Below are 23,445 nucleotides of genomic sequence, written 5' to 3'. Positions count from 1 at the left end.
GCGGCGGCCGCTTTTCTGGTGGAGGCGAAAAGCGAAAACGCCCGGCGCACTTTAAAGATCCCTTGCAGGTGGTCGAAATTAATCCGGAAGAGCCCTCCAGTACGGCGTTCCTCATCGCCTGTGAGGCGTTGTCACGTTAAACCTCATAATCAAATCGAAATCAAATCAAGTGTGTATGTATTCGCATTGCACTAGAGGGTTTCAAAACGATGGGAAGATGCAAGCGCGAGACAAATGTGGGCTGCTGGTCGTGTCATAACAGAGATTTGGAGGACTGCGACGTGCTTTTGCAGTGTACTTAAAGATTTCTGTGGTTCTTTTCTTTTTTGACAATTTATCTCGGACATTCCTTTCTTCGATTTCCTTTTTTTCTTCTTTGGCACAGAAAGGCTCTCACCGACTCCGGTCAACTCGGGAACAGCGGCAGAGTTACCAGCGACGAGCGGACGGAGTCGAAAAAGGTCAGATCATCGTTCCGTGAAAGGCCGAGCGAATGCAGTGGTTGTTTGGAGCGGCCAATCTCTTCGTTTGCTCTGCGTCTGCTCGGACAGGAACGGTTAACGCGGTCAATCCAGCAGCGACTCGAGCATATGATTCTATGTTCCCGAAATTACAACCAGACAAGGTCTAGTTCAGACAAAGTCAACATTTATGCAGCTTTAAAATACTCTGTGAAAATGATCGAGTTTTGCTCGTTTGCTCGCGCGAAAAAAAATGGGGGTTAGGAAACGCGGATGTGATGACGGCAGCGTTCTTAAACAGGCAGACACACGCACACGGCCATCTTCAAAGCGGTCTTTCCGCGAATGAGGAATTGTATCAAGGCCTTCAAATATGACTGATGACCTCGACTCCACTCACCGTTCTGTACCTATTTGTTCGCGAACATCGGGGTCACCAGCCGGTCAGTTAGGAGGACGTAATGATGACAGCTATGACTGTGCGGCAGGATTTACAAGCCTATAAGGTTAATTGTTCCCTAGGAGTCCGGCGTAAATCATGCTGTAAGACAATACCCTCTTTGGGACACGACTGAACGACACGGTAAATTATATTAAAGGATCTTTTGTTATGTTCCAAGTCGTGCCTAGACGTAATGCTCCGGAGGGTGTGTATTGCTTGTCAGTTTTTTTTTATTAAACGTGAGTACCAGCCGAATCATTTTTATTGATTGATTGATTGATTGATTGATTGATTGATTGATTGATTGATTGATTGATTGATTGATTGATTGATTGATTGATTGATTGATTGATTGATTGATTGATTGACTGATTGATTGATTGATTGACTGACTTATTTGTTTCCTGCTTCGCTTTCTCCACAAGGGCTCACTGGAAGTTTTGTACCGGATATTCTGCTTCGCGGGACCGTGGACGTGGGCCGCCCTGGCGCTCTTTCTGTCCTGCTCCGTCGCCGTGGGTGGGCAGCAGTTCGTCGTTAAGGGCTGGACGGACGCCATAGCCGAGCGGGGCGCCTCCTGGGGCAAAGACTCCGCCTGGGTCTCCGGCCTGGTCTTCGTATCCCTCTGCGACGGTACGATTTTCAAGACGATAGTCTTTCTTGGGCTGCTTGAACGGGAAAATTTTGGTCTGTGTCTGTCTGTCTGTAACTCGATTCAGCCAGCCGGCCAAACTGACCACATACTGCGCAATAGTGTTAACGTCTAAGCCCGGTTTTAATGTTCTTGTCAACATTGTTGAACAAGAACAAGACATTACGCAAACATAAGGCAGAAAATCAATACAGGAGTAATATTTGCAGAGTTCCTTTGTTAAAAAATTATGAGTGCTAGCTTTTTGCCATAGCAAATGAAATACTAAATAAGCTGCAGATAACGGTCGCCTGCTGTTGCCCGCGCCACCTGGCGGATGCCTAAAAAGTCAAACGCCAACAGCAACGAACGGTTCCACTAGATAGGCTCCACGTTCCGCTTCGAACCCTCGTGGAGTGGAGCAACGTGGTTCTATAAATGTTTAGTAGGGTGCCTCGATTCAAGCGTGTGTCTGTCTCCGCCGTAAGGCAGCGCTGGCATCGATGCACCCGACTTGGAGCAGTGGAACGCGGTAAATTTAAATTGAGTTGGGAAAACCTCTAGCGTGTTATCTTGGGAGGAACGAGACGGGAAATGAACAGCATGAGAGGTGAGTGGGAACAAGAAGGGAAGCATTTACTTGGCAGGGGCACCAGTCTACTATCGTCTTGCGTCGACATTTGCAACGAAAGGAGCAGATGCGCGGCCATTTTTTCTTGGATGATTAGAGCTTCGCACGTTTCTACCAAAACGTCTCGGTGTGACGTGGTTCTTTCAACCTTGACACATGCGGTGCATTCTTAACCGGCACACTGAATCAGAATTGCGTCAAGTGGGTACAAAGACGACTCTGACTATTACAGTTTTTTGTTGCGAGTGCTTTCACGCGACAAATAATATGTTTGCCAATGCACTAAATAGAAGTGTTGTTTGCCAGCAAGACTCGTCGAAGGCTCCAATAACGCGGCAAAAGGACTAGTTGATCCAACCTGGTTAGGATTTATCACTGCGTTTTTATGATAGCAAATCATCTCTCCGAAAAGCACAAACCAGCCATACAGACCACCATCTTAGACAGAGCTCACTAGATCTCGTCTTGAATTCCAGCTAAGGCTGGTGGATTGGGCGGCGACATCAGCAAGGTCAACCGGAGTGCCATGCTGAGGGCTACGCCAACTGCGCGCAATGCTGAAACTGCAAAAAATGTACATTTCCTCATCTTGCTCTTTCAATCTTTTTTGTAGAAGCTTTTGTCAAGAGTCACCATGCTAAGTGGCCGACGTCCGTGGACATCACGTTTCGGTTTGGGGGAATCCCTGTAGCCGGGCATCAGAGGCCTTAGCCGTAATGTGTGATTGCAAGGTTCGTGAAAGCGAGCATTGTAGTTGCCGGCGAATGATATTTACTGGTGAGGTGATTGCCGTCGAGACGCAAAGTTAAAGAGAAGACACTGGTACACCCGCCACACACAAAGGCAAAGTTTGACGCACGGACTCACAGTTTCTGACAGGTTCATGCTGCCAGCTTGCTTCGCCTGTGAAGGGACTCTGGGACATTTTTCTGAACTTTTCTCTGAATTTCAAAGGCTTTCATACTATAGTCAACAAGCCTACCCTGTACTTAGAGTATGGAGTCACCGATTACCTTAGCCGAAATTTAGTGATCTATGCCCATCAGATAACTTGGAAACTTTCTAAAAAGATTGTTCTCTGCGTGTATCCCAGACCTGGCGGAATTCGAACGCTTGAATTGCTTCATTAGAGCGTTGTAGCGGCTATTGGCCGGTTTTCGTTAAGTTGCAGCAATGAGCGCATTCGATAGCCATTTTAAAAGCAAAGCCACAAAAGGAAAGCAGAAATGGAAGGCGTACGTATCTGATGCGACAAGCAAAACCCTCAGTGCAGGTTTGTGCCGGCGATAACTAAAGCTTCCACAGTGCTTCCAGACCCGAAGGAAAGGGTGAAAGCGCTTATCGGAAGTATTGGAGAGCCCCTTTAATGAACTTTAGCATTGCGCGGTCGTTGTGATAGCCAGATGATACAACACTCCAATAATATTGTTTTGCTCTAAGCGTTAGTTGCCTTCGCTTCCGCTGAAGACTAGAACCCCAGCAAACTTTCCGAACAAATGGTGGCATAGTGTGAACAGGGGTGAAAAGGGCCAATGTCAGTGCTATTCTTGCAATGCCAGCATTACTGCGATGCCTGTCAAGAGCGTGCATTGCACTACGGCCAACTGTGTCTTAATGGTTCAATGATACCGCCGCACAGCTGCACCTGTAGTGACCATCACAGAGACTCGTACACTTACTACGTATTTACATTCGCTTAGCAGAATAGCGACGAAAAGTACGGGAAACGTAGTCATGGTGGCAGCCACACCCGTACATTCTTCACCTAATTGCAAGTTTTGTAGCCTAAGCTACACTGGCCGAGGTTGAGCAGTTTCGCGTGGACCCTGAACGGCGGTGCTGCGCAAGCGCGAGAAGCATTGGATTGGATTGGATTGCATTCCATTAGATTGGATTAAATTGGATTGTATTTCAATCCAATCCAATTGGAGTACGGGTGTGCGGAGAATTGGGTCTGCACATGCGCATCCCAGAGGAGTGACGTTATAGCCGTGGCAGACGCACTGGCGTCGGCGCGTGCCCAGCTGTGCGCCTCCGTTGCGTTGTAGCCAAGCCTGACGCTGCGCCGTAGCTGCTTGATAGGCGTTTCGCGTGGCTCCTGTAGAGCCGTGCTGCGCATGCACGAGAAGCAGTGACTGGACTGGACCGGACTGGACTGGACTGGACTGGACTGGATTGGATTGGACTGGACTGGACGGGGCTGAATTAAATTGAATTGGATTGGATTGGAATGGATTGGATTGGATTGCTCAACCTTAGCTCACGCTATGTATATCCTGGCATAGCCGAGCTAAGCCACTACTAATTTTTTGTTCTGTGATCATACTGGTGATTTCAGTTGTTTTAGGGGCGAAGCTCCTAAAGCCATGGGTCTGTCCATCCCTTGTGTCTCGTGGTACGTGACCGCCGCATGCTTTCGGAGATGTCGCAAAGTGGGCCGCGTTGCACGCGCAAGAACCGGCTGCAACCGGCAGCGCAAACTCGGCACCGGGAGCGCGAGCTTGTCTGTGTTCGCCAACGGAGGCGCGAGCGCACGTGCACTGCGAGGGGGAGATCACGCAAGAGATCACGCCACGAACGCAGGCAGTCGTTCTCGGAGATCGAACGAGACGCAAAGACCTTTGCTCGTTTCCTCTCGTCTTGTTCGGGCACAAGTTCGCCCTAAATAAAAGTTCTTTCTTTACCGTTGTGTCCCACCCTACGTGACAAATTGTGGTGGAGGTGCGGGGTAGTCCTCGATGGCGCGGGGTCATTCACCAGGTCTGGGCCTGGGAGCATTGACTCCGAAAATAAAAGTTGATTTGTACAATGTACGCACACAGTCTTGCGCCTTTCTTAATGATGTAATGGGCGAACTTTCACGGGAGAGTTACGGTTACCGATGATCTCCCCCTCTCGAGCTCCGCCCCACTTATCATCATTCATTCCGTGGATATGGCGTGATTTTTTTTATTTATTGGATAATTATTAACTTATTGATTCAGTTTGTTGGTTCATCGCCGGATGCTCCCTTGTTCTTTGGTTGAATTAGGCTATTTGTATTCGCGTATTAGCCTATTAGTTTTCGTGACGCCCGAAAGCTCAGACGCCGTATTTGGCCTCTGCTGCTCGCAGTGGTGTTCCGCTGCCTGGGCGTCCTGGCGATGGCGCTGGGCAACCGGCGGCTCTCGAACCGCCTGCACTCGACGATGCTGAGCCGCATCCTGTCCAGCCCGAACTCCTTCTTCGACGCCACCCCTCGGGGCCGCATCATGACGCGCTTCTCGTTCGACCTGTACGCCATCGACCTGCGGCTCTTCCTGTCCGGCAAGCAGTGCGTCCAGAACGTGCTCGTGGCCGCGGGAAAGCTCTGCGTGGTCGCCAGCCAGGCATCTCTGGTCATCCTGGTCAGCGCCGCCGGGGGCGTGCTCATGCTCGTCGGGCTGGTAAGCAGCCGCTGTATTAAACCGCAAGCGAGCAATGGAACGGAAGATGATAGGTGTAACGTTAAGGGACAAGAAGAAAGCGCAGGGGGTCAGGGAACAAACGCGTGTTAAGGACATATTATTATACTAGAAATTAAGAAGTGGGTGTGGGCAGGGCATGTAGTGAGAAGGCAATATAACCGTTGGTCATTAAGGGTAACAGAATGAATCCCGAGAGAAGGCAAGCGCGACAGGGGGTGGCAGAAGGTTAGGAAGCAGATGTGATCAAGAAATTTTAGGGGGATAAATTGGTCGCAGTTAGCACAGGACCAGGATAATTGGAGATCTATGGGAGAGGCCTTTGCCCTGCAGTGGGCGTAGATAGGTCGATGATAATAATGATGTTGTTGTTGCTGCAGTTGTCGTTTCTGCTGCTGATTGTGTTGTTGTTGCAGTTCTTGTTGTTGTTGTTGTTGTTGTTGTTGTTGTTGTTGTTAGAAGGCTTCCTCTTTCCGTGGCCTTGATTGGACCTGCTACTCTTGCAGGGTCACTTGTCAGAAGACTTCGTTATGGGAGAGGAAGCTTACGTTTAGGTCTAAAGAGCAAGTTGTGGCCGGTCTCGTGGGCACATGCAAAGTCGACCCCAGTCTCGGCATGGTGGACCGTGATTCTCCACCGGCAAGAACAGAAACAATACCTTAGACGTTGCCCATTTGCAGAAGAGTAGCAATTCCAAGCCGCGTACCTCACCGAAGACGCTAAATGGAATTTAGCCGTCCTTGTCCGTACCTGTTGTCATTATGACGTGATCGTCACTGACGTCACTGTGAAGCAGTGCAATGAAGCAACAGTTGGTGCGTAACTAATAGTTCTTGCAGCCATAGAGAAACTAAAACGAATGGGTAGTGTGCGTAAACACCAGAAAATAGAAACTACAAGAAGGCCCAATGAATGGCGCAGTTGTATAGAAACGATGGAGGCAGTCGTGGCTGTTCAGCTATAAAACCCAATATCGGCACTGCAGTGAAAGGTGGGCTGGGGAAATGGAAAGCAATGGCGCCGGCTGGGATCATCTTTAATGTAAGATTTAACCAGGCAGCATCAATGCTTTAATCCTTCTTACGTCAGAAAGTTAGCTGCGTCCAAAATACGATGATGATGCGTGCAATGCACAGCGCATTTAGAATGTTTTGAATGGGTGTCAACAATCCATTTCCCACGGCTAGCAGGGATGAATGACAACCATCTGGGCGCAATAAAGGTTCTTCTACATAGTTCACGGGATTCTGAAAGGGAGTTTGCTTTTTCCGGAACTGTTCCAGGCGGTTCGCGAGGCCGTGAGCGAATACCACATCCAAGCTATTCTTCCTGGGGAAACGTCATGGGGGATTCCCAAAGTTGGCTTTGCCGCAAGCACTGTTCATTCTAACTGCCGCGCGTAGCAGGCGCTGTTCGATCGGCTCCCTGGCGTAACTGCGAATGCTTGCAAGAAAACTATGCACAACGAATGCGTGCGCATAGCCCGTTTGCCGGGAACCTTGAAAGAGGAGCAAAATGTTTCCCAACATGCCCCGCTTTCTCTACCGCATGGTTCACCCATTACTTCTACAATATCGCTGGTCTGGGCACTGCGCCCATGTTTACTTCATCGATACGGCATCTAGCGGGCCCATGACATCATGACAGTCAGCTATCAGACCATCTTTTTCGGTCTCCTACAACTCCGAAACTATGTTGGATATTCATTTAAACGCGAAAGTGAATGTGTTTTTTTTTTTTTCTGCACCTTCGGACAAACCGTGGCAGAGACGACACAACATATGTAAATTGAACAGCAGCTCTTGCGCTTGTCCTCTGCCGTGCCTCTAAGCAAGAAGCTGTGGCGCACGGCCAGGAGCGCTTTGCTTGTCCTGTAGACATTGCTTGTCCTGTACTTCGCTGTTGAAGCAGTAGCGCAGTGAGCTGCGCGAGGCTACCGTATAAACCCAAACTTTAAATTATGCCCGGACACGCGAATAGTTTTAAACAGAGTAGCATATTTATATACTACTAGCTCAACTTTCCATTCCAACGAAATAGCATTACGCGGCTCCTCTAGCGGTATTCATGAAGCCACGCTCCGTCGGTGCATTACGGCGCGGTGAGCGAAGGTCGCCGCCAACATACGGTACAGTAAACGGCCGACAGGTGACGCACGCTTACTGTGGCTTGGAGTGACCTCTTTGGGCGTCAGCCAGAGTCCTTCAAAGCTTCCTTTCGCGGTTCGCTTGGTGCTGTCTTTGGCGGTCTCGAGCGCCTGATCTTTCGCCACCCAAGATGCTGCCTGTGTGAGCGAAACCTGTGAAGATTGATTGATTGATTGATTGATTGATTGATTGATTGATTGATTGATTCATTCATTCATTCATTCATTCATTCATTCATTCATTCATTCATTCATTCGTTCATTCATTCATTCATTCATTACTCATTCATTCATTCATTCATTCATTTACCGCTCGTTCTACTTACTGCTTGCTACGGGCTAGATGATTCTTAGCTGGTACGTTGAATTTTTTCGCTACTGTAGCCCTGAACTACCCGTAAATTATACCAGTGAATGCGCTGGAGCCGGCTCCATGTATATGAAGGAAGATGGCCCTTTATTCAACGCAGGGGTGAAATCAGAAAATTCAGATGCAAAGAGCGGACTAAGGCCAGGCAAGCCAGGAACGGCTGGAGGAACGTATACAGGAGAGGCCTTAATCCTGAAGTGGGCACCAAGGGGAGGATGACGATGTCGATTATGAGGATGATTATTATGATGATGATCCTCCGCATTTTTCCCGTACTTACGTTTCACTGCTTGCTCCCCTCCACGTCCTTCCCCTTCGGCTGCAGGTGTACAGCGTGAAGGCCGCCTCGCTCGTGCTGTACGCCCAGTCGGCGCAAGTGGCCCGCTCAATGCAGCACGTGGTGGAGACGCGCGACTCCCTGACCACGGTGCGCAGCTTCGGCGCGGTGGGCCGCTTCTCGCGCCTCTACTGCCGCATGGTGGACGCGGACACGAGGGCCTTCGGCGCCTACCTCGGCTCCTTCCGCGTCACGCGCTGCCTGGCCGCGCTATCCGGACTCGCCGTGGTGCTGGCCGCGCTGGGATACACGCTGGCCGCCACCAGCCCCGACGCCACGGGGAACAGCAACGTCGGGCTGGCGCTCAGCTCGGCGCTGTCGGTACGCAGTCCGGCCCGTTGTTTCTTCTGTACTCGGGTACATGGAGCTTTTAGATGCGACCGCATCTCATTCACTCGCGTTGTCCCTCCATACGGCGTTGTTGTCCGTCCACACCCCTCCCCCTACACTATAAAAAAAATAATAGTTAGCGGCGCCCGGTTTCGATCCCACGACCCTGTGGGCGGAACGCGAGGTACATGGTGCTCTTCCCACTGCGCCACAAAACCGAGACAGAATCAAGTGCTACGAACGCGCCTTATATCCTTGACTCATTCAAAATACGTCAAGAAGCTACTTATACAACGCATGATGGGGCAATGATTAACACTTGCAATAAAAGGAAAGAAGCTCCCACTTACAGCAACAATGATGGAGTAAAGGTCGTTGCGACAGCGAAGCCCCAAGCATACCACTTAGAGAGATTGACCAAGATTTGCCAATAAAACATAATAATAATCATAAAACATAATAATCATACGCGTTCCCGACACGTTTCACGCGATTTAAGAATCAATCCAACGGAAACACCAAGTGAACCCCACGATGCGTCGCATCTACACAGGGTTCCCTTCGCGGGGAGGTGGGCGCAATTTTTTCTTTCCTTCATGTTCGGGTACACCTGTAGAACGGCAACGGAAGTTGTCTCTATGCTTCAGCACCGCACCCGGATGTTACTCCGCGCTGCGCAGGGAGGGCGTTACAGGGAATATCCTGAACATGGCACGAGCAGTTTCTGTTATTTTTTGGACTTAATGTGCTTATAAACTACTGCAGCGACGACAAACTATGTGAGAGAAGGCAGACGATATCACGCATCTATAAGCAATCTCTTTTCAAAACGCGCGCGCCCGTTGACATCCGGGTCCGTCGCTTCGGCGGAGTGATACCTTACATGAGCTATTGCCGTTATTAACTTGTCCCCGAGTATAGTTCTTCGGTGAATGCTGACTAATACCACGGTTCCATGCCTGGTTTTTTTCATTTCTGCTTTGTTTCACGCCACTGTTTCTAAAGCCTTGGTCAAACTCGCTCTAGTATATTGCTTATTTTTTCGTCGCAGCACGCAAGGCAATATGTAAAGAGATATAGGTAACTTTGCGAAGAATAACATCAAGGGGGCGTGGTTTCAGAAATTCATGTGGGAACACGACAAAGCTATGAATTTGTGAAAACAAAGTTTTGTTGAAAGGTACAATTACCATTAACCCTAGTGTACTGAGATGGCGAGCGTCGGATATCCGATTGAGTGGGAGAGCGCACGTGAGCCGCCATCACGCGATGACAGTACTGTTGGACACTGTTCGGATTTCTTTTGTGGAGTGTGTGTACAGAGTTGAACTTGGCTGGGGAACAGAATTAATTGGATACCTTTGGGAAAGGGAGTGGTAGTGCTTTCTAGAATAGGCACCCACAAAGCGGTCGATGTATCATAATGGGAAACAGCGCAAAAACAAAACTTGGACAAGAAAGACAACGGGACGAAGCGCTACTAGCAACTGTATGTGATGTATGTGATCTGCCCGGCGTTATCAGGTTGTCAACGCCTGTTGAAGTTGCGGAAGACTATCGTGCACTTTCTTCCGCCCTGTCCTCGTCAGATGGGTTGTATATCCAAACCATGAGTTTTGGGTGCTGCGCAAATGTTTTCTATCATGCGGTGGAGAAAATATTCGGCGGAAATGTGGGACCACACTAAACGGACGGGAGCGTCAGCTCGCCAGTGATTTGAGTCATGCCTGTTTACCGTTCTTCTTTTACTTCTAATGTACCAGCTAACTCAGCTGTTAACGCTGTTGCCCAACATTGCAAGGAGCCGACTTCTATCAGGTGTTGCCGTTAACCATGTTTGAGAGAGAAAAGGAAAAGAGGCTAGTCCAGGGCTGAAGTCACTCAACTTTCGCTTTTTTTTTGGCACACGCGTGGTCTATAGACGTCCCGGATGATCGGCGTCATTGAACATGGTCATGAAGCACTGCGATAAGGGGACGCGGATAAGCCTAGCAAGGCCGAGCTTCACTTCAGATTTCAATATACTTGTCAGAAAACCAAAAATTCTTACATGAACTTCCGGAAGACTCACGGGTTGGTTGTGCTGAATATTGAAGAGATCAGTTACAGAGTTTTCAGTGCCGACGTTTGTGGCGGAACACGAGGCGGAACAATCACCTGGTCCACCACCTTCCGCAAAAAAAGCTAACAGTGAATGTGACCACTGGGCATGCGTGCAAGAAACTACGCTACCAAGTTGTTAGCAGGTAGTAGCTGGGTCTATTTCTTTTAAGCAGGGGCCCCGTGATAGCGAAATCGCGAAAAATTAATGCCGTGCCACCATTGCCTTTTAAAATACTCTGGACCAGGACAATTGCATCCGCCAGATCCCAACGACGTCCCTCAAAGGTAAAGGAGAACGCGGCATGATCCATTTGTTCTGAGCTTCTCTTGCGGCAAAGCAAGCAAGGACGCAGAGATGTAAACGTAGAATATGATATAAGCTTGCTGTCAGCAAAAAACATTAACCCCACCTACATCGCAAAATCTCCCCTTCCCCTCATTTTTTTTTTCTTCTGCGAGGAATTGTGGGGCTAGCTTTTCCCGGAAGATTTTTGGCTCCATTTTTCGAGGGAAACCTCCAACACCTGTGCGACCGAAACTCTGTGCCCTGCGAACACTGTTTCCTGTGTAAGTTCGACCCTCACCCGCCCACCACCTTATAACCGAGACACCCTTCCTTGCCTCCTACCGATGCCCACTGCTGTTGGTACTGGGCGCAGTATGCATGTTTTAGCTGCACAGCAGTCCGCCGCTTTGGAGTTGTCGTACACGGCACTGTCCGATTTGCGTAAGCGACGTTGTCTTACGTGACCCTGTTTGCCGAGCATGTGCCATGTTTCAGGAAACGATTACTTTCTACGGTAACAAAAAAAAAGTCAGGTGAAAATACGGTTAGAAATAAAGCAACGGCGGTCAACGGTCCGCGGCTCAGAATGGTAGCGCCATCTGGGAGGACTGACGGTAAGCAAGGCTGCGGAGCCTAATGACGCACTGAAAGCCTATTTGAATACCCGCCCTTCTGATTTCATGGCAGACGTCACCGAAACATGATTTGGCGAAAAAACTCAAAATTTTTAACCTAAACTGATTATTTCTCAGCGAATACGGCATCCTTTCCAGCCGGACAAGCGTTGCGGGCACTATAAAACACGACATATTTCGCAGTGGAACGCGGTAAATTTAAATTGACTTGAGCAAACCTCTAGCGTGTTATCTCGGGAGCAACGACACAGGAAAGGAACATCATGCGGGTCGAGCGGGAAAGAGAAGGGAGGCCTTCACTTGGCAGGGGCGCCAGTCGACTATCGTCTTTCGGCGACATTTGCAACGAGAGGAGCAGATACGCGGCCATTCTTTGTTGTTTTTTGGCGGCATGGATGGGCCACTCGAGCGTGTTGTGGTGCATCGGAAATACAGGATAGCAAGCACCGCACTTGGACCTGCATGATTTGTATATAGAAGGGCTAGTTTTTCTTTCTTCTCTTGAGACAGTCAAATATCACGCCCGTAAAAAGGCCCTGTGGCTATCCCCTGACTTGAAGGATGATGCCAAGGAACTCCATTAAGCAAAGCTATTCGTTGGTGCGCTGTGATCGAAAAATAGAGGGCGACTCCGACAACGACACAACAGAAGAACGACGGGACAAGCGCTCACTTTCAACTAACCTTTATTTGAAACATCGTTTCGTATTTACACAGGTATTATCACTGGGAGCATGCCCACTGGAATACACTATGCAGACAGAACCAAACAGATGATAGTCACAATCAAAGTGACGTTTCCGAAAAATCAAACTCAGTGGCACGCAAAAGAGATGTGTCGCTGACGCACTTGTTTCCTTTTTTCTTAATATAAAAGGCTTACAAGAGCTCCCTCGCTAATGTACTACCACTCCTGCCTCGACAAGGAACAAGGTACTCGAGAAACTCGAATTCCTTGTTTCTTGTCGAGGCAGGAGTGAGAGTGCAGTAGCAAGGGGCTCTTGGAAGCGAGCTAAATCTTGGAACTCGAGCAAGGAACTCGACATCGACAAGGTGGAGTTGTCGCCAGCACTTCTTTGATTTGGGCTCTTCGCTGTTTCAGGTGGCCATCATGATGATGTCCATCACCCAGTCGCTGTTCGCCTGCCTCCAGCTTTTGGTGCAGTTCGAGCGGGCACTCGAGTACACGGAACTACCGCAAGAGGTACGGCTTCCCCGATACCTTTCCCGGCACGTCTAGAAAGACTAGTGTGTAAGGTGGCTCTGTTTTGTGCTAGTTGGCGCATTTCTCGGTAGACAGCAGCTGGAACGAACTTCAACGGAAAAGAAACGGAGAACAGAAAAAAAAAACAGGACAGGCCGTGGACTAACGAGTGATTTTTTACAAAAACAGACCACAGATATATGCATAAACATTATCCGCACAGTCCCGGAGGTCAATGATAGAAAATTATGAAAATCATATTGTGCGGAGCACAAATTGTCAGCGTAGATTTCTCTCTCAGAGGCTTTCGAGCACGCACGGATAATATTTACTTATATATGTGTGCTCGCCTTTTGTAAGAAATGTGGTTGATCCCTCTTGCATAGGAATCGCTAAAACACAAAAGTGTAATTTGCCTTCACAGGATCAGTTGAATGTTTATTCTGCATCGATATGAACTTCCACATCGCTATTTATATTTTGTCGGTATGGCACCTTCAGACTTATCAACATTAAACACTGAATTGAACGCGCCGGGGCACTGCGTAAACCCGAATGAAACCACACGCGCTCACAAACTATGCGAACAAAACCAAACGGGTTCCCAGCGAATCGCTTGGTGAACTCACAGTCCGCTGCAGCGAAAGAGCACGGCACGATTTGCGGGTCTGTCCTCTGGATGTGCTAGGCGAGCGACAACCTGCTGGCACGTTGCTTTCGCAAATGTGCGACCACTGCGTCCCTACCCCGTGGAGTGTACGGCAGACGGTTGCGTTGCGACGAGCTCAGCGGGCGCCAACTGTCGGCGATCATTAGCATCGTGATGCACTAGTTCGCATGACCTCTCTTAGACGGCAGCACCATCGAAATAGAGGCGGTTATAAAAAAGATATATGGCGCGTTCATACGACTCCCTTCGCTTCAGCTCGTATCGGAGTCTGTAAAGAGCCTGGCACCTGCCGTTGCGGCGACGGAGCGCCGGGTCGAATCCTACCGTTTTTCTGGCGATGTCATTTCCGGGACGGATATGACGCCAGTCAGATCTTGGTGTATTCCGGCATAAAACAAATTCCTGTTAAAATTCAGTCGTTAGTCAGCGGCCTGTCCTCTTTTATACGCGCTCCGTTGTTTTCTTTTTTTTTTTTTTGTCAAAGTTAAAGCTGCTTTTCACCGAGAGTATAACGGTTTAGCAAGGACGTCCTGCAACGGCACAGTGGGGAAGCTTGGAAGGGCCGGCTTTCCCAGAGGTTTGATGGCGGCGCCTAAACTTTAATCGCAGGACGGAACAAAAAACGAACCAACTACAAAGGGAGGGTGTATGCCACTAACGCTCCGGTGTATCCTATCTCTGTATCTTGCTTTGGTTTGCGATGTCTATCTAATCGTGAATCACTAGCTCGCTCGCCTTATGGTCCTCTGGGACACAAGGCCTGATGAAATCCCAGATTCGTTAGTTTTTCACGTTCGGCGTGAAGTTTTGGCTGGTGACTTTTCAAAATGTGGATTATCTAAAATTATTGCACCGACACAAAATTCAGTTATGGTTGATCTGACCATACTGAGTTCATACTTCATACTACCGAAATCTTGATTCGCGGGGTCATTTTTTTCGTTATTATTTTTTTCCCGCGTAGAATCCTTTTACAACTGTACACCCGGTATTACTTGCGCAGGAGAATGAACTGGTGTCGAAGAGGAGGCCTTCAAGACCTCGCTGGCGACGCCGCAGCAACTCCATCGGCCTGGAGGAGATCTGGCCGACACAGGGGAAGATTGAATTTCAGCGCTACACGGCGTCTTACCGGCCCGGCACACTCCCTAATGTCCTCATTAGGGTCAGCTTCGTCGTCGAAGGCCACGAAAAGGCAAGGCCGAAAGTGTGCTCATACACACCAAAGTGGAATGCAGTCGAGATTTTACGGCGCCAACGAGAGTTTTATTGTACCGTCTGTTCCGTCGTTTACGTAGTTACTGTGATTAACGGGACTCGACTGCGCCTGCGCACTTGGAAGGGTGAGGAGGAAGGGCGAGGAGGCGCACCCCACCGTTACGAATGCACGAGCATGGCGAGGGCCTGCCCGCGGAACAAATCCCCCTACCGCGTCGAATGCGCAAGTGCCCAGACGGGTCCCGGTCAACACAGTACCCACGTCCAACACGGAACATACGGACTGCTAAAACGCTCTATCAATAAAAGCACACGGGCATTTTGCAGTGCAGGTCTCCAAGCAAAGGGCGGGACCTCTAAAGCAGGCTTAATAATTTCGACCGGAGAAACTGAACACATGTCGTGTTTTCGGGGTAGCAAAAAGCAATCCACTCGCGACAAGAGGACAATGCTCCTGGGTGCTGCATTTTTGGGCTAATGCAAACGTCTTCTCACTTCTAGCAGATTCAACACCGATAGAATCAGTAATGCACGAAGAGCGAGGAGGAGGCGGGTGGGACTTCGCCCGACGCACGCGGGATTTCCACAAAAACCGTTGCACCGTCTGTATCTCTCGCCTGTTTTTGAATTTAAGTTTCCGATGTCCAATAATGGACCATTTTCCAGTAGCGATCTGCGCATGCGCGGGCTGCCGGTCCGTCATCTTTGGCAGGTGCCTCGGGCAAAACAAACAAAATGGCGCCCTCAGCTTGCTGCTTGAGGAGCGGCTATGCTGTCTGCCTCTGCATGTTCTTAACTCATCTCTTTCGACAGCTCGTGGTGGGTTCCTACATGCGCTCAAAAAAGACTTTCAAAGGAAACAGGCAAAGTTGTTTGATCCTGACCACGATTCGAGCACATGGCTACCAGTGGGGGGTAGTAACGAAAGTGAAAAAAGGAAAGGAAAGGGTGCGCTTCTTCAACTGCAGATTAATCACTGGAACCTGCGACCATGACAGTCGTGTTAAAGGTACGGGTGACGGATGGGGGCGGGAGGGACTGTCGGGCCAGAATATTTGGTGCACGAGTTCTCCGAAAGTCCGACTTTTTGGGGAGCGTGCCTTACTGCCATTTTTATTTCGCCGGCCCGGCCGCTAGGAGGATTGGTACTGGAAAAAGATATTCCCTGTTGAAAGTTCCGTCTCCACTTGGCCCACCATCTTTAAAACTACACAGTTCCCTATATTTAGTTAAGCTTGGTGTGAGCATTGTTTGCGACTACAGCCCGTTTTTCCTTGCGCGTTGCAACCGCCGTCGCCACTGGCTCGCGGCCACAGCTTCATACTGGTCATCACTGGCCCTCCTATTTCCTCTTCATCTGGTCGTCATAAGTAACCGTGCTCGGTCTCAGTCCGCATAATGATTTACTTAGGCGTCTTTTCGTTATATTTGTCTTATGTCTTTGGCTGTAGCTTCGGCTTTGGCTTCGCGTTGTCCTTTCCGTTGCTATTCTTTCCTTAAACCATTTTCACACCACTAATCTGATTAATTTCTTTTCAGGTGGGCATCGTGGGCCGCACGGGCGCCGGCAAGTCGTCGCTCGTCCAGGCCTTGTTGCGGGTCCTGGTGGCGGTCGACGGACGCATTCTCATCGACGGCATCGACATCGACTCGCTGCCGCTCAAGAAGCTTCGCTCCGCAGTGACCGTCATTCCGCAAGTCGGTACAAACACTGCCACGACGACAATTGCTATAATTTAGCCGTGGTACGGGCACGGAACATCCGATACCTGTGAAAATTGGGCGGTTTGTTTAAAACTTGCCAGTTGACGGGAACGCGAAGACGTGTTATCAGCGCTGCAAGACAGAACACGCCCGCCGCGATGGCTAAGATGGGTTAGGAGTTGAGAGGCTGAACTCGCACGTACCCGTTCCAGCCCGGCCGCGGTGGACGCTTTTCAGGCGGATACGAAAAGCGAAAACGTCCGCGTGTCGAGATTCCGGCTCACGGCAAATATTCCCAATGGTCAGGGTCAATCCGGAACCCTGCACAACGGCGCGCCTCATGGCCCTGGTGTAGCGTCGGCGCACTGAACCCCCATAATTTCAAGGCGAGACACGTGAGAGGACAAACACACTTTTGTTCTTTGTATTCCCCTCAGATGCCTTGTCTTCCTTATCGCTAATAATGTGTTGATGTTCATGCAAGTAACTGGCTCAACTCTCCGCCGTAAAGACGTGCACTGATTATGGGAGACCGTGATACACAACCATAGCAGTTATTGTAGTCGTAAAATGCTTGTTAGTTAAAAGAAACTCAGGCTCCTTCATAACGCAATAAATGTAGCTGCACTTCGAGTTTTGTCTGAGGAATGTAGCGACTCAATGTTGCGACTGTAAATTACCGGCACCATCAGCTTCGACATGCTTTTATGCCGAAAACATATCGCATGAGTGCCTGACGTATGGCGCTCGACGTTCCCGAGATTTTTGGGGTGCGTGCATTCATGTTCCAGGCAACAGTTGTTGTAAAATACTTGGAGCAACGTATGCGGCGTCATAAAAATGTTTATTCAGCCATGCTGTTACTTCATAGTATTTTCGTTGCCTAGCTGGCATACGCTATCGCTGTCAAGCTGTATCACATTTCCAATGCTACTTGCATTGAAAGAAACTCTTAGGTTTCCTGCACTTCCACATTTTTTTTTTCTGTATTAAACCGCGTAATTTGTCCATTTCCGAAGGATTCACGTTCATTCCTGACAACTGCGAAACCGTTCGGGAACACTCCCAGGTTCTGGGTTTGACTCGACACCACATGTCAAGGCGTAACCAATGACATTGCGTATATTGTTTGAGCACACTAACGAAATCAGACTGGAAGTCTCGACGGAAGTTTTCGGCTGAAAGTAAAGCACCGATTCTCCTTTCGGGCACCGTCGTCACGCTAGAGCGCCTCGTTTATACGGCGTATGAACTCTTGTAAGAAGTGCGTGACGGAGTGATCTTGCTGCAGCGTTCGTAAGCGCCCGTTTGCAGAATACTTAACGCCTCGCGTAGTCATACATTTTTCACGATCTCCGTGGCCGTAAACCAGCCCCCGCCTCCTTTCACACACACTCACACAACCCATCTAGGAACTCGACATTGTGAAAGGCGCTTTCTTTACCTCCCGGAAGAAAGCCCCCCAACTGCTGCTGAATTGCTTCACGCCCGGCGTAGTGAAACAATTTGTAAGGAGTGCGATCAACGAGCATACGTCTTAGTCCCGGAAGAAAGCCAATCATGGCTGAAATGACCTAACCACGCTCCCTTCTACAACCTTCTTTTTTCCAGTGCTCAAATCGTAACTTCTGCCGTTTCATGACAATCTTCTAAAGAGTAGTTTTCCCTCTAAGATATTTCTGGGCCTCGTCTTCGGCTTGGCGTTCTCCTTTATAGTCGAACGTTAAACAGCACGGGCGCAGTAACAACAACAACAAAAAAAACACGAGCGGAGATACGTCTACGTGATAGGACAGAGTGGACGCTTGAGTCAGAGAGGGTAATACTGAGCTACTGCGTCGATCTTTGAGTGACGGTAGGATTGATGTGATGATAATGATTGGTGTTTAATGGCGCAAGGTTAACAAGGACAAAGGGCGCCAGAGAAGACGTTATTTAATGGCTAATGAGTCCGTAAATGCTAAAACCTGCGAGTAAAAGTAAAAGTGACGCAAAACGAAAGACAATGGAGATGGCTGGTGTATAGGGCCAGGGCGATTACACGTGATATGACAAGAGCTGCAGAAATTTTACCTCAGCTAAAAACTTAAGAACACTTTGACTAGAAAACATTGGTTCGTCGGCTAAAAAGTACGATTTGTTTAGTGGAATGTGTCGTCTGTATAACTCAGGTTTGTGTCGTGTTGCATCAAGTGCCATGCATTGAAGGAGTATAAACGAAGTAAAACACAAGGTAATGAAGATGACTAGTGTAAAGGGCCAGGTTGTCAAGATGCATGATAAGAAATGAGGTGTAAAAATATTATTTTTGCAAGAAACTCAAAAACGCGTTTGATTGAAAACATGGGCTCGTCTCATAAAAAGTATGACGGGTGTTGTGGAATATGTCGTGTGTATAGTTGTACGAACTGTTTACATCGTATTGTGTCAAGTGCCTTGCATTGAAGGAGTATGTAGATTACGGATGGGCACTCATCACACCTGCTACACATGGGCCCCGAAGTTCCAGTGAGCCGGTGGGAGGGCGTTACATGTGTGTGGCCTATCCGTAGCCTAGCCAGGGCGACTTCAATGTATCTGTTGTGTGAGTCAGCTGTGTAGCGTCCCAATATCGGCAGGATTACCGAGCATTTTGGTATAGCAGGTTACATAGATTCGCAGTTGTTCGTGGCGGTGCTTACTGGTAATTCGTTCTGATAAAGAGCGCGAGTTCGGGGTTTTTGCTCCCTGCAACGCTGGGCGTTCCCGTGATCCAACTTCAGAGTTGTAGCGTGGGGGGTTCGGTGTCAGAACACCCCCCAAAATTTATGCATGCAGAAAAAATTACATATAATGATGTGGCGTCGGTGCAGTCTCTCTTTCTCATTTTTTTTATTTTTCCAGTGCCGTGTAACACACAACGAAATATATTTCTTTCTACTTCATTATCCAATGTTAAGAAATGTCCGCGTGTAATAAAGTTCACCTCGTGTTTAAACAGTTGGTTAAATTATTCCGCTACATTACTTTTGTAGCTGTTCGGAGGGGCATATCGTCCAATCGGTTGTACTTGAGGTATAGTCATACCATACCAGATGCCTTGCCGTCTTGTCGAGTTCAAATGCGAGAAAAATGTACGGCAAACTGCCAGGCAGGTGGCGCTTTGCCGACGCGAGCAGCTCTGCCTAAAGTAACACTTTGACCTAACTCTGCGCGTCCTTTTCTGCCTGTGGTTGTCAACCAGTCTCTGCTGTGCTCCTAAGCGCTGTCTGTTTCGGTCTAAATAGGATCAGACTAGCCTTCAAAGGGACAGACAACCGATTTTTGTGTAATGCAGGCCGTCTAGCTCATACGAAAGCCAGTGTTTTATATATTGGGATAACCGCAAGGAATTTCCAAATAAACAGGCGGATATAGTTTTAATTTTGCGCTAAAATTTCTTAAGCCTGCAAGGTGGCGTCACGTGTCTAATTGTCTAACCTAGTCTCACGTAGTCTAACGTAGTATACACGTCTAACGTCTCTGATGCAGTTTCTAAACGTGACACTACGTTACGTGTCCAAACAACTCCGTCGATTCCAACGCGTGATTCCAAAACCACAGGAGGGAATAGCAGAAGTTGGACAATAATTGTTGCTTTATCCAGGGACAAGTTTTTAAATACCTCCTTTATCTCGCGTGCAGTTAAGTGTGTAAACACACAAGTCAACTTTCATGGTTGCCCGCAATCCTTTTGGTGGGGCACGTATCGCTGGTAGATCTAAAAATTCTGATTTCAAAAGTTTCACGGCGCTATCAGCAAAATCGTTTCGGGCTAAGATGTTTTAAGTGATGTCCCTTCATTTGGGATAAAGAAAATATACTCGACAAAAATCGGTTGTCTGCCCCTTTATCACCGCAAATGCATCCCTCATGCCGGTAGTTCGTGGCACACTGTATGTTCTAGACCGGAAGCGAAGCAAACCCGGTTTGTTGCTCAGGTATGATGACGATGAAAGATAATATTATTATGTTGTTGTAGTTGTTTTTGCCCCTTGGTATATGGCTGAACGGTATGACAGACTATATTGTCACGGAGCCAAAGGCGCCGCAGTTGTCTTGAAGGAAAACAACAAGCTTATTGGAGCAACCCAACTTGTGCTCCTCTAATAACTCAAAGAATACACAGACGTCGAAGCCGCAGTCAACAAAGTGACGTGCGCGGGCGAGTGTCGGCGAATCGAATGCCGCGGCGTGTGCTGTGTGGGCATTTATCTTTCGGTGCGGGTGTTTCTCGAACCGTCGAATTACATTGAGAACTATATAACAGAAGACTACTCTAGGATAGCGACATTAGGGCGGAACATCGTCCCTATCAAATGATATAAACCGTGCGACATAAGAAAGAAAGAATGCAACACGCGCTTCACTTGGGACACAACAAAACCCGGTTAAGCCGGGCAGTAAAAACAAACCTAATGCATGGTTCACGGCAATGCGACGTCATTTGTAGTCTGCCGCGAAATTATTCTATTTCATATTTCATTAGAGGTGTCCTTTTAAGGGTTCTTGGCTCAAAAGGTGGCTGCCGGAGGGTGAACGAGTTATACTGCATCAATGCGCCCACCAGTACACAAAATGATTGACTAATAGCGTAACTGCGTTTCCCGCTAAAAATGCAGTGAGTCTGCCCGTCATGCAAAGCCATTTTTCACCTGGGCCCTTAACACTGATTAAGGCGGATTTCTGGGCAATTTGGTATTCCATTGCAAGACCGTTCAAAGCGCAAAACGTAAAACGAGGGACGACGAGAGGGCACAGGGAGCGCGTGTCCCTGTGCCCTCTCGTCGTCCCTCGTTTTACGTTTTGCGCTTTGAACGCCCTTAACACCTAACAAAACTTGAGAGGGGAGAGCCGTCTACCTCTCTCCCGCCCTCCTATTCCAATGTTCATGAAAAGGGGTCCAAATTATTGCGCTTTTTGTATGCTTCGTGCCTGTACGAAGACTGTCTAGGTTCCTTGTTAAATTGTTTGACGTCTCCGACAGGACCCCACGCTTGTGACGGGCAGCATTCGGGACAACCTGGACCCCACGCGTAGCCACTCAGACTCCGAGATATGGGAAGCCCTGAGGAAATCGCACCTGAGTGATATCATCTCCAGCAACCCGCACGGCCTAGACATGGCCGCCGGAGACGGAGGCTGCAACCTGAGGTGAGCGAGACGTAATGCCACGACTTTTCGCTCGCGCGAAAAAACTTGGGAAATGGCTGGAGGGTGTCTGATATTTCGTAGAAATCTGGTGTGTGAATGTATGGAGCAGTTAAAATTATCATGAAGTCGCGTTATTAGAATAGTGACTGTAGGTTGTCTACGTAGAAGTATAGGGCTTCTGCATTGGAGTTTTGGCGACATGCAGCGCCCCTAGCGGCCGACGCCTTTGGGTAGTACAAAAGCAGACGACCGTCGCCGTCCTCGATGTGTTTTAAATTACAAGCCAGAGTGAACGTTGGTTGTACTTAGTTTAATCGCTTTGTGGCGCATTTACATGACTGCATACTTTATGAAATAGCCTTTAAAGTAGTTGCAGAGGCTAAACAAAATAATATCAGCTAGAACAAGCCTATTTATCGGCTTTCTTTTGAGCGAGCTGTCGCCGTCGTCGCCGCTTAGGACAGTATCACCAGGTCGGGTGGTCTAACTTCCTGACGACAATTATCATTCTTTGTTCTTGCGTACGGTCGACAAAAGAAAGTTCACGAGTAGCATAAGCACGGCACGCTGCTCATCCTATAGCCTGAGGTAACTGCAAAAGGTTGCTTCAGCGGGAGCATGCAAGCGAACGCAAGAATTGCACAGCCGACTCAGCTGACACTGCTAGCCTGGCACCGCCATGAAAAGGAGTGAAAATTTTGTTTTGTATTTTCGCAAACTAAAGGATTCTTGCGAAAACGTTTTACGCCGCACGATTTACGAACGGCAGGGTACGTGTATACTAGCAAGTAGGTGAGCCAATAGCGTCAAATAAACAAATTAACCGCTTTTAAAGGACGCAAAACAAGCACCAAATCGCACGCCCGCTGCCTGCAGAGATGTGTACTTGTATATTTGCACGACATAACACAGCCGCATACACGGCGCAAGGCCCCCAATATTTACATACGATCATCACTGGCTCTGTTGGTTATCTTCTGGTGCAGGGGTCGTCGCTAACAATCTGAACGCCGACACGCCAGTTTTGTCCTCAAAGGGAGTTAGACAGCGAGACAAGAACAGAGAATTTATCGTTTCCAGTTGAATTGTCCCCCATCTTCACACTTCGCCAGATTATTGTCAAATATTATTGGCAATTCGATGAATTTTTTCTCTTTGCATTCAAAGCCCCCCCCCCCCTCTCCCTCCCACCCGATTTGCTGTCCAGCCCTCCTATGCATGCTACTGCAGGGCCCTACACTTCAAAATGTTGCTCACCCTTATTCTAGCCTACTGGGAATATATGATGCAAGAGCGTAATTAAGTAAAGTGAGAGCAAGCAAGGAAAGCGAGCGGCCTTTCAGTTCACCCGACCACCTTGTTTTACGACCACTAATTTCGGAATCGCAAAACAGATTTCACGCTTCTGATGCTCGCTGCATTTTGTCACTGAGACACGCAACAAAACTGCAAGCTAACGCTGCTGCATGTATTCGTAACGGCGACGCAAGCGAGCACTGATAAATGAAAGTGCACACATAGTACGCAGGTACGCAAAAGAGCGGCGCGGCGCAGCTAGCCAGTGGTCCGCCGGACTCGCTGGCTTTTTAAAGCGCGATCATCGCCGACTGCGTCACTCTTCTTTTTTGATCGGCTGTTGTAGAAAAGTCCTTCTCACCTAAA

General features: G+C 48.6%; 1 protein-coding gene across 1 annotated transcript in view; it reads left to right on the top strand.

Annotated features, from left to right (window-relative positions):
• LOC144158764 (ATP-binding cassette sub-family C member 4-like) overlaps positions 1-23,445 on the top strand; it is a 76,536-nt gene that overhangs the window by 45,877 nt on the left and 7,214 nt on the right. Inside the window, exons 18-25 of the mRNA XM_077689902.1 lie at positions 386-461; positions 1,329-1,536; positions 5,280-5,590; positions 8,450-8,782; positions 12,918-13,019; positions 14,693-14,884; positions 16,447-16,605; positions 21,617-21,783. Of these exons, the coding sequence (XP_077546028.1) occupies positions 386-461; positions 1,329-1,536; positions 5,280-5,590; positions 8,450-8,782; positions 12,918-13,019; positions 14,693-14,884; positions 16,447-16,605; positions 21,617-21,783 (1,548 nt within the window). The remainder of the gene's footprint in view (positions 1-385; positions 462-1,328; positions 1,537-5,279; positions 5,591-8,449; positions 8,783-12,917; positions 13,020-14,692; positions 14,885-16,446; positions 16,606-21,616; positions 21,784-23,445) is intronic.

Source organism: Haemaphysalis longicornis, unplaced genomic scaffold (assembly GCF_048455015.1).
Source record: "Haemaphysalis longicornis isolate Haplotype H1 unplaced genomic scaffold, Haemaphysalis longicornis Haplotype H1 scaffold_10, whole genome shotgun sequence".
Taxonomy (NCBI): Eukaryota; Metazoa; Arthropoda; class Arachnida; order Ixodida; family Ixodidae; genus Haemaphysalis; species Haemaphysalis longicornis.
The sequence above is the reverse complement of the archived record's forward strand: the minus strand, read 5'-3'. Positions and strand labels throughout refer to the sequence as shown.